The sequence below is a fragment of the Carassius gibelio genome, chromosome B4, assembly GCF_023724105.1.
Source record: "Carassius gibelio isolate Cgi1373 ecotype wild population from Czech Republic chromosome B4, carGib1.2-hapl.c, whole genome shotgun sequence".
Classification (NCBI taxonomy): Eukaryota; Metazoa; Chordata; class Actinopteri; order Cypriniformes; family Cyprinidae; genus Carassius; species Carassius gibelio.
The window spans coordinates 13,057,392-13,069,340 of NC_068399.1; the positions used below are offsets into that span (position 1 = coordinate 13,057,392).

At 38.4% G+C, this 11,949-nt stretch overlaps 1 protein-coding gene across 3 annotated transcripts in view; it reads left to right on the forward strand.

Moving 5' to 3' along the window:
- The window catches only part of usp6nl (USP6 N-terminal like), a 61,623-nt gene that overhangs the window by 11,572 nt on the left and 38,102 nt on the right, over positions 1-11,949 (forward strand). For all 3 annotated transcript variants that reach the window (XM_052554734.1, XM_052554733.1, XM_052554735.1), the window contains exon 2: positions 4,923-5,008. In XM_052554734.1, coding sequence (XP_052410694.1) covers positions 5,005-5,008 — 4 coding nt within the window. In that variant the 5' untranslated portion in view covers positions 4,923-5,004. The remainder of the gene's footprint in view (positions 1-4,922; positions 5,009-11,949) is intronic.

An 11,949-nucleotide genomic window follows, 5' to 3' on the forward strand; every position in this document is an offset into this window, starting at 1 on the left:
AATATCATTTCGCTGAGGTTCAGATAAATGTACCAGATGAGAATTTAAACTCTCCAGGACCATAGAATTATTCAGTTTATCACCCGAGACTAGGGTATTATGCAAGCTCAACCCATCTTCGTCAACATCTCGGTCAGAAACGGATGTAGCCGAAGCTACAGGAACGATAACGGAGCTTTTTGACTCCACATCTTCCCCACGACCAACATACAACTTCAGCATATTTACGTGACACACACGGGTTTTTCTCCGTCGCTCGGGAGTTCGAATAACATAATTCGTGTCACTTAGCTTCTGATCAACGACGTACGGACCAGAGAATTTAGCTTGTAGTGCAGCACCCTGAACTGGCAGTAAAACTAATACTTTATCCCCCTCAGAGAATGAACGAACCACAGCAGTCTTATCAAAACGTCTTTTCATTTTTGTCTGCGTACTCGCCAAAGCAGACTGAGCCAGTTTACAAGCATCATGCAGTCGCTCCCGAAAGCAACCGACATAATTAAGCAGATTACACTCAGATGGCTGTTCAGAGAGCCAGTTCTCTTTCAGCATCTTCAGTGGGCCCCTCACTGTGTGCCCAAAAACCAATTCCGCCGGGCTAAACCCCAGCGACTCCTGAACGGTCTCACGGACAGCAAACATAAGTAAAGGCAGCCCTTCATCCCAATCCTTTCCTGACTCGACACAGTATTTACTCAACATGGACTTTAAGGTTTGATGAAACCTTTCGAGCGCTCCCTGCGTCTCAGGTCGATACGGGCTAGACGTAACATGCGCAATCTTCAGCTGGGACAATACCTGTTTGAACAGTCGAGACATAAAATTAGTTCCCTGGTCCGTTTGGATCACTTTAGGAAAACCAAAAGTAGAAAAAAACGTAACCAGAGCTTTCACAACAGCTTTCGCTTTTAAAGAGCGTAACGGTACCGCCTCTGGATAGCGAGTAGTCGTGCACATGAGCGTAAGCAGATAGACATGCCCCGATCTAGTTCGCGGTAACGGCCCAACACAATCCAAGATTATCCGAGCAAAAGGCTCTCCCAAAACAGGAATAGGTTGAAGAGGTGCAGGACGGATGATTTGATTAGGCTTTCCTACAACCTGGCACACGTGACACGAACGACAATACTGAACCACATCAGATTTAATACCAGGCCAGAAAAAATAACGCAAGATTCGATAATAGGTTTTAGTAATTCCCAAATGGCCAGCAACATTATCATGAGCTATGCTCAAAACCTGGTTGCGTAAACATTTCGGTACTACGAGCTGGTAAACCGTATCCCAACTTAAACCATCCGACCTTGCTGGACTCCACTTTCTCTTCAACACATCACTGTCCCAAAAATATCCCACTGATTTACCTTCAATGTCTGTAAGAGTAAGCGCCCTTTTCCTGCAGCACAATAAAGAAGGGTCTTTCTGCTGTTCAGCAGAGATCAGAACCTTGTCAGCGGACAGCGACAACTCAGCCGACTCCATTTCAGCACCATTGCTCCTAGACAGCGCCTCAAAGTTGGGCAGCTCAGCTGTTACCACAGAACACTCAGTTTTCGCTCTACCCTCTGCGGCCATGAAGGTATCCGAAAGACAAATCGAATCATCAAACTTACGCGCTTGAGCGCGTGTAACTACACACGCCGTAAAAACCGAAGGAAATTCTGATGCTAACTCACCGGAAATAACAGGATCCAACACAGGATTTTCAATAACTTCGGGGATTGGGAGTACCTTTTCCCCGGCTAAATCGTTACCTACAATTAATGCAACACCACTTACAGGTAACTCATGACGTACTGCCAACTTTACAAAGCCTGTTACTAACCCGGATCGAATGTACACGTTATGCAACGGTACCTTCAACACACCCAATTCAATTCCTTGAATAAGAACATCAGAACCACAGTAACTTTTCTCAGAAAATGGCAGCGCCCTAGCTAACACGAACGATTGATTAGACCCTGTATCACGCAACATGGTTGCAGGAACCAAATCTTCTTCAGATCCACTAAGAGAAATCATTCCCTCACACACAAAAGGATCAAACGCTGCATCAATATACGAATTAAGTTGGCCACCGATCTTATGGACAAAACCGACACTTTTAGTTGACTTCCCCTTGTTTTTCTTTTTCAATGATGGACACGTCGCAATCAAGTGGTTAGGCTCATGGCAGTAAAAGCATTCACGAGTTTCGACAGGTAAAACTGGCTTAGGGAATTTCGAAACTTTAACGCTCTTCTCCAAAGGCATAGCAGAATATGTCTCACGACGTGCAGCAAACAGATTTTTGTGAGTCAACGAAAATTCGTCTGCACAAACGGCAGCTTCAGCAAGGGTACAAACTTTCTTTTCGTTCAAATAAACAACAACTTTGTCCGGCAAAGAGGTTTTAAAATCCTCAATCAACATCAACTCACGAAGTTGTTCTAAGTTAGCGACTCTGCTAGAACTACACCATCTATCAAAAAGCACGCTCTTCTCCCGAGCGTACTCCACGTAAGTTTGACTGGCAATTTTAACATGTGAGCGAAACTTTTGCCTATAGGCTTCTGGCACTAGTTCATAAGCCTTTAACACAGCATCCTTCAACTTATCATAATCGAAGCTGTCACTAACAGACAGAGTGGAGCAAATCTCCTGGGCTTTTCCGCTTAATTTGCACTGTATCATGAGAGGCCAAGCCTCTCTCGGCCAGCGCAACGCAGCAGCTATACGCTCAAATGCGCCAAAGTACGAGTCCACCTCATTATCCCGAAATGCGGGCACCAAAGTGAGATGACGACTAACATCAAAATCATCTAAGTTAGAAGCCCCAAACAAAGGCGCCGAAGGTGGAGAATTCCCAACATTGGGAGGAGTAGAAAGTGGCATCGTAGTTTTCACTAGCCCCAACGAACGGCTGCCAGCCTGCGTCTCTAATTCGCATTGCCTGAAACGTAGAAGCTGAGTAGTATGTTCCTGACGTTTAATCTCTAGATCTAATTGCTTTAGCTGAATAGCCAGCCTCAAATCCTCCGAGTTTACGCCGCTAAGTGAACGCAGCATTGGATCGGACTCTGGAGCTTCAGTATTAACTTCATCCCCTGTCGCTGCATTCATTCCTACCTCAACGTTCGGTTTAGGCTGTAAAATACCCTGCTGTATTAACGCCGCCTCAATTACGTCTCGTACAACTTTCTTCCTAGCAGTTTTTATAACCGGAACACTATAAAAGTCAGCGACCAAATACAAGTCAGTCTTTCGACAGGACTCCAAGAGCTCACACGAAGGATCCTGCTTAAATGCTTCTATACTAAACTCCATATAAACCAACCTTACACTTCCCCACCACCCACGAAAAAACTGCCAGTCAAAATATAGAATATAGATTGTACTTACCAGCAGAGCCGCAAACCCCTTAATTCGCATCGAACGAATAACAAACAAAAACAAGTCAATAGAATTGGACGAGCCCCCAATTATTACGCCCTGGGCCTAAGGGTAGTAGAAAACTCTAAACAGGGCGTATTAAGACTGGGTTGTGGTGATGGAATCCCAAGAACGAGTCACTCCGGTCGATAATCAAACAAGTACAAGATGTTAATCAGTATAAGTTATTAGATTTATTAAAAGTTAACAAGTGAAACAGAGCATCTCTCCAGGGTGTCCCAAAGGCCAAAATAACAAACAAAACAAATCTAGAAAGGAAAAGAGTAATAACTAACCTCAAATAATAAAAGTAAAATACATCTTACTTCCCTAACTTCCTAACACAAAACAGAACCCAAACAGATAGCCAAAACAAATCGGCAGGACACCCCTTTGCTCCACGTTCTAAACACACAAGGTTGAAAAGGCAAGAACGTGATCACTAGCATTTACTTGCTACTCAAAAGTGACAAATTTGATCATCGGCCGGAGAAGGGATCCAGGAGCTCTCAACCCAACCGCGTCCGAACCAATAATGAGCTCCCCGTTGAATGCCGGCAGCGTCCTTTTTAAAGTCCCCGCCTTGTCTCCACCACCAATGGCGATCGTGCATCCAATCAGTAGGCATCCTATCAGAAACCAGATAGAGTAATAGGGAGGAGAAAACACACACAGCAGGAAAATCAGGTCGTAACAATAGTTTACATTCTGTGACGATATAAGCATGGATATACAAGTAACCTTGAAAAGCTTTTAATCAAGTTAATCCAAATTTAGTCTTAAATATTTCTTGTCTATTTAAAATAATAATAATAATAATAATAATAATAATAATGTTTTCACCATTAGAGTAGCCAAAGATTAGCAACAACCAGGTAAACAGATACATTTAATAGTTGTAATGTCTAGTTAGAATTTTGTTTTGCTGTGTAATGAAGGGAAAAGGAAAACAGTTTTGTTCAGTGTATAACAATTTGGTGTTTTGACAAACCTAATCATTGTTTGATGATTCACTGTCATGATTAAATGATGCATATCAGGCTTTAAGTTGTTGGTCATAGATAAGAGAAAAACACTTGCTAGCATATGATGGTATTGCCATCCATACATTTCTAAGTACTTAATAAGTCTCAAGTGCCCAAATATTTGTATAATATTTATGTTATAAGTTTGTGTGACACAGCGATAACATCTACTCACAGACTTGTAAATGACATTCATATGAAAACTGAAACCTGTTTAGTGACTGGTCTTTTTTTTATGGATTATCTTCATGATTCGGCTTACAATTCCTGGATCACATCTGATTTGGATGTAGGAATGTTATCTTTGCTCTCTTTGGGAGTAAGATAGCACTGCTTTGGAATACTGTGGTTTTCTACAGGATTTTCTGTTGCTTTTCTTAGTATCAATTCTAGTAGCTGTTTCTCCAGCAATTGCTTGTCATTTTTACATGAGCATTCACAATGGCTTTTGTGTTTTGTTTGTGTGCTATTTGTTGGATATAGGTCATGAGTGCCTTGAGGAGAACAGCTGTTGAGAAGAACCTCACCTGGACCACACAGCCCTACCGACTCCCAGCATCCCAGTATGAGTGAGTACATATATCATAAGCATAAGATTCTCTGAACAGAGACTTACCTTGTGTCGAATAGTCAAGTACTCAGCAGTGATAAATGTGTGATAAATTAAAAACTGAATTTGCATTCATTAATGGCAGTGGTTATTTGCACTACTGCCATTTATACTACTTAATGCAAATAATGGCAATTATCTGCACTTCAGTGTTGTAATACAGTATAAAACAATATGCAATAATAACATATTGAGTGTAAATTACAATTTTATTTTATTTTTTAATTTCCTTTATTTTATATATATATATATATATATATTAGTGCTGTCAAAATTAGCGCGTTAACGCATTCGATTCATTTGAAATATTTAACGCGTTAAAAAAAAATAACGCAATTAACGCGGTTGCAGTTTTTTTTATTTCCAGTTGTGGCCTATGTGTGTTCAACGTGCAAAGAAATATGGATAAGACCAAGGAAGGACTTTTAGACGGAAAGTTTCAGTATAAAACTCTGCCAGATTACTCTTCAGTCTGCCACAAAAACATTACTCTTCATTTAGTCTGCCACAAGAAACAGCAACATTAAAATCATGAACTCAAATGTCATTGTTTAAAAAACAAAAAAAAACAATGACTGTAACAGTGCGTAAATCAGACCTTTCTGTAACGCTAACGTTAATAAGCTTAAACGAAAATAACGAAATAATTGTGTAGCGGAGTATTTTTTGTACACAGTGCCGTGAACTGTCAATCACTCCTGTACGCGTGCATCACTGTCCTCCTCGCAGCTGCAGCAACTTGCGCTCTCTCTCTTCATCAAGCTTTAAAACACAAAGGGGACAAAAAGATCATATTTTCTTTGTGCATAGGCTATAGATTAATTAGATAAATGAATATCTAAATTTGTGCCTTGCCGTCTACGGTATTTTTTTAGAACTTAGAAAAAAGATGCTGCAGCCAATGAACAGCCAGCGGGGGCTGCAGGACGACTCAACCTCCGCAGACAGTTTTTAATGTTTATCAGACAATAAATACTCAAGATTTTGCTTTAGTATAACTCACAACGAGTTTCACACACCTTCTCCGGCCACGTTGAGTTGTTGACACTTAACAGTGGGAAAAGCGACACATGCGCTATTCACTTGTATAACTTAAGGGTGAATGGGTAATGTAGTTTCTGCTCTGGGTGGGATGAATTAGGAAGCTTGCATTGTGAAGGGCGCTCTGAAAATCGGCAGTGCAGGTAAAAGATTAAAACCTCTATTAAAACAGATGTCCAAATGAGCGTACCGGTACGCTACAAGCACGTTCTGGGCGCACGGAGAGGTGGCGGTACGCTCAAGAGCTATATTTGGAAGTGGCGGTACTGAGTACCGGTGCATACTGGCCCACTTAAAGCACTGGCAATGACTATACTTTGGAATTTTTTTGCAGTCCACTTAGAATTCAACATGGAAATCATTTTTGTTTTTTATTGGCATTGATTGTTTTGAAATTCAAATGGTACTTACATGCCTGTGTTTTTATTTCTGTAATAAATATGGCTTTCAAGCCCACAGTTAATTTGGAGGATATTGATGGTTTATTGCAGGTATGTTGTTTACATGAGAAAATCTGTGTTACAAGTTAAACAAAAATTCCAATAAACAATCATATTTTGAATTTAAATAGTTTCTTTGTCTTGAGTTTACATTAATTATTTACATTTTACATTTACATATCCAAAAAGTTTCAGTCTTTTAATTGCGATTAATCGCGATTAATCGCGATTAATTTTAAAAAATTGTGCGATTAATTAGTTAATTTTTTTAATCGATTGACAGCACTAATATATATATATATATATATATATATATATATATATATATATATATATATATAAATGCCTTTCTGATGTAAAATGAGATTTGAAAAGGCAGGGGGAAAATGGCAAATATATAATGGTATTTCATAAATATATATGGTATATAATCAGAAAATTGGTTGCCTGAGGCAAATAGAAATATAAGATATTATACAGAATTATAAAATTGTGCACCTGGGGCAAATATTTTTTTGATTCTAAATATAATTTGTGAGAGGTTGACTCCTGCATTTTGAAATTGACAAAATGAAATAGAATTATAAAATTGGTAATTTTATACCATTTAACTTGGTACAGTGTGTCAAAATAGAGATCAATAGAAGTAGTTTTGCTTCTCTTCTTCACTCATTGTTTTAATGGTTATATTCCGATGAGCTAATAATTATTTTCATGTTATGGCCAATCACCAATAAATGGTCAATTTTATGATTCTAAACCATTTTGTCCAAATTAAAATCCAAATGTAAAATATTTAAAGTAAAATATGTTTTTAACATGATAACTGGATGACACCGGCTAATGCTAATCAAAACTTGGTATAGTGAGTTCATGTTACAAGAATGTAGCATGCTGCATTTATTGTGGCATTTTGCACAATATTACTTAAGCAATATTCTGTGTATTCTGTTCTATGATAAATAAGCACAAGCTAGTGTACCGTTCTGTATACAGATAGAGATCAGAAATGAGAGCAGAGGTTTCCGGCTGTGACAGTAAGTAAATGTGATGAGACGTCATAGCATGAAGGCTTTATTTGTAGATACATTGCTCTACAAATCTGTTTTGAAATCAGCTTGAGCTTGATGAGATCTAGTTAAAGAACGTCCCCGATTCACATCAGATCAACTCCGATCCTTCAGTAAGTTCCTGTAAGAACAGGGTTTTATGGGAGTCTGACATGTAATCTCACAGATGGTGTGTTTTAGAGGACCGGAGTGTATTTAAGTGTGTGCAGTTGCTGTGGCGACTATGGGGCGATTGGATTGGTCAGCTGCCATGTCGGGGGGACGGCTGAGTTGAGAGATTTAACTGGATTACACAGTGTGTCCCCTGTGGAGTCCACACCAAACCAGTAAACAACACTAATGGTGCTACATACTCTCTAGCCAGCTGGACTTTTCTTTTTCTTTTTCAGTAAAGCAAGCGATAGTGATCTGACGGCTCATTGACCCTAACTTGATTACACTTTGACAGCATGTTACTAAACCTACAGAGGAAGACAAACTGAAATAGTATATGATGAGCACTTTTCTTGCATGCTTAAATTAAGAATGAAAATTGTGTCATTAATTACACGCCCTCATGTCGTTCTAAACCTTAAGACATTTGTTCATCTTTGAAACACAAATGAAGATATTTTAATAAATGTTTCCTGTCCCTCTCCTGAAATTCCACTAAAACTTTGATGCTTCCAAAAATTTGTAAAGATGTAGGGCATGCATAGAGCATGTCAAATATGCTAAACAGCAGATGAAATGGAGTCTGTTCATATAATCCAGTCAAGACTTTTGGTGGAATCAGTGGAGTGATAGATACAGTATCTTCCGAGGGGAGTAATTGATGACAAGGTTAAATAGACTGCATTAATGCGCAGAATATTGGAAGAAAATCCTAAATATTGAATGGGAGGTTTTATATGAATGCATCACTGTGGGGAACTGACTATCATCAGAACAGTTTGCATGGAGCTTTCTTTTCATCCTGCCTCTGTATAATACATTTGAAGTAATGTTAGTGTTTAATTAGGGCTTTACTGCTTTGTTTACAGCGGTAACCAAGGAAATGCTGTATTTTTGGCTGTTCCATAAGCGCCATCTGGTAGCTGCGAGTGAATTTGCATTTTCATTCGGCTAGTCTTTCCTAAAGCATCATTTCTTTTTCATCTTTGATATCCAGTTGTGCTATTGTTTGTAATTTGTTGATTTGTTCTTATTTTTTAACTTGTCTTCAATAACGTATGGACTTTATATTGGTTAGGCTAGTAGTCTTTGCTATTCTGATTATTTTGGATGGCTATTGGAATTTGTCTTGGATTATTCGTTCTTTAGTTTTTCTAAAATGGACACTCAAAATATCCTGTTCAGTTTACTATTAAATTGCAACTATGGCAAACAATGTGAGCCATTTGTCAGAGCTGTGGCCTAGCTGACTGCTGCTAATGTAGTGACCAATTCCTGGACTCTCCATGTGATTTGTTTCTTTGTTTGAACCACCAACTGCTATATTTAACGCTGGCAAAAAGTTCTGCATTTAATAATGGAAATGCACTAGACAGTCACACAATGAGTTTAGTTGCGCAGTACAGAAAAGGTCAAAACAAATGAGATCCAGACTCGATTAGATTTCTCAGAGTGCCATCGTCCGTTGGTAATTTGCTCTGTAAACAAAACCCAAAAACGATAATTGTGTTCCACTAGACAAATAACAACTTACAGGTTTGAAATGACACAATTCTTTGTTGGGTGAACTACACTTAAAAAGCGATTCTCAAACTTTTCACCAAATGCTCTTCATGTTTTGGGAATCAAGCCTTTAAGGTGGATATGTGTATTCTTTAAAGCTAGTTACACACCCCACTTCCTACACCTCTCCACATTTTTCTTCTGTTCGCTCGTCTAGTGCGCTACACCTCACGGTCTCACTTCTTTCATCTTCAGCATCAATCAGGACAGAAATAGAGAAATCACACAAAGGCCAGTGACGGTAAAGGCACTTGAAATAGCCAGACAAACCACACAGGAGAAATGTGCGTGTGTGTGCGTGTCTATTTCCTCAGCCACTTTTGAGGATGTGGTGTAGACAATATAACCCAGGGAACGCAAACTGCAGCCTGTTTACTAGCTTCCCTTTTTCTTCTGATCTAATTTCAGCTGCTGATTTTGAGTAGCGTATTGGTGATACTGACAATTTTTTTTTAACTTGCTTGTGAGATGTTTTGGTATTGAGGGAGAGAGTGTGTGTGTGTTTGTCGGTGTGTTTGTGTGTGTCTTTTGAGTGAATTACCCTCATTACCCCCTGCTCGTACCCCAGTGAGTGACAGCACTAATGAGAGAAATGACTCATCCAGGATGGACTGAAACCAGACCCTGAAACGAGGAGAAAGATGCTGTTTCATTTTCCCCCTCAGCATGATCATGTTTCTTAATATATAAAAGATTTGGTCACAATTTATGATTGATATGAATGATAATGCACTGTGACACAGAGCGGCTTTACCAGCTGCTGACAGAAGATTGGTTTTATGGATCAGATGGCCACAAATGCATGTAGAATGCTAAGAGAAAATGGAGCATTTATTATAAATTCAGAATATGATGATAATTATGTTGTGCGTTTTTAACATCCAACTAATTAGCTTTTGTTCAGCATCAGATTAACATTGAATTATGAATCACTGACAGAAGCATAATGATGTTTTCTTACTTGTTGCTCCAAATATCTTGGATGTGAGTATGACTCGTATTCCTGCTTCATTGTAAGACTGTGGGATCTTTGCCAGTTTTATTTTATGCCAAGTGAAAAATAATTCAGATTGCTTAAAGTAAAAACACAACTCGCATGGTTCAAGGTGTTATTCACTCATAGTGAAAAAGTCAAATATGAGTTACTCACTGAAATTTTACACTAAAGGTTTGGGGTTTGTTCAGATATGTCTTTAATAGTAATAATTGAATAGATGAATTTAATTGATTATTATTGTACTTTTGGGGGGGAGGGGGTATGAATGAATGAATGAATGAATGAATGAATTAATTAATTAATTAATACACACACCAAGATGCCCATGTTGAGCATGTGGGTGTGTTTGAACAACTAACTAGATGGATGATCATAGGAAGGAAGTCACTCAGGAATGTGATTACATTTCATGGTAAACAGTTGAACATGAGGAAATGGATCCTGTGCCCTTTTGCTGTGTGTACACACACATAGCTCTAACATTGACAAGGGAAGTAGTTGTTGTTGTTTTTTAAAGGTTGGATAAGACAGTCACATAATTTAGAATATAAAACCTAGCTCTTCTGGTGGAATCATCTGAAAGTTAGGCAGCTTAATTGTGATTTGTGTCTTTTTAAGGAAATCCCAAATTGCACTGTAGTTTTTATGAGCTTTGAGTTTTTTTGTGTTGTTGATCAAGTTTTAAGAAGTTTCTTACTTTGCTGCTCATGTTTGTTTCAAGGGTGTGCATGTGTGACTCAGTGCATACACATTAACTCATAGGTGCATGATAGTGAAATGACAGTTGCTCACTCACTTGTAAATTCCTCTTTACATGGCCACTTCCCCAGATGCTTTAATGGACATTTACTATATATATATTTGTATATGTGTATGTATATATTAGTGATCGACCGATATTGATTTTTTATAACCGATACCGATACCGATTATTTGCATGTTTATGTACCCGATAACCGATATGCAGAACCGATATTTATTTACTGTTATACTTCTGTTTCTGACAATTATTACAACACAAATGAGCTGAAAAAAAAAAACATTTTATTTATAACAATCACTCCCTCCTTGCATACAAAAAACTTTATATTTATACACAAATAAATAGAGGGGTCTGAGTCCAAAAAATTTAAGTGCACTGTTACTAAGTGTCTTTGTTTTAAAATAAAAGCTTTGATGAGGTAAAAAAATAAAAACGGGTAAAAAAATAAAGCACAAAAATGATTCTAACATATTGGTGGGGGCGGGAGGGCTATTTAGGAGTGCATAACTATTTAGTAGTGTAACTTAATACTCCCAGTTAAGCAGAACTAGGTTTTAGTGTAGAAAACAGAGTCTTTCAGCATTCTGCCCTGTAAGCCTGCTTCCTTCAAAAATTTCATGCAGTGGCCGTGCTTGAGGCTTCCTGATCATCAACCCAGTCAGGTGCTGAGCAATATGAACGAACTTTTATCCCGAGACTATATAAAATTAAACCGCACTTGTCAGTTGGCATTTTATGATCTAGATTCAATCTAACGTTAGATCATGAAATGCCAACTGACAAAGTGCTGTTTGACTATAATTTAATCAACCGCGATCGCGCATGGAGATAATAAATAATTAATTTCCACAAAGCGGTATATGTATATGTGTA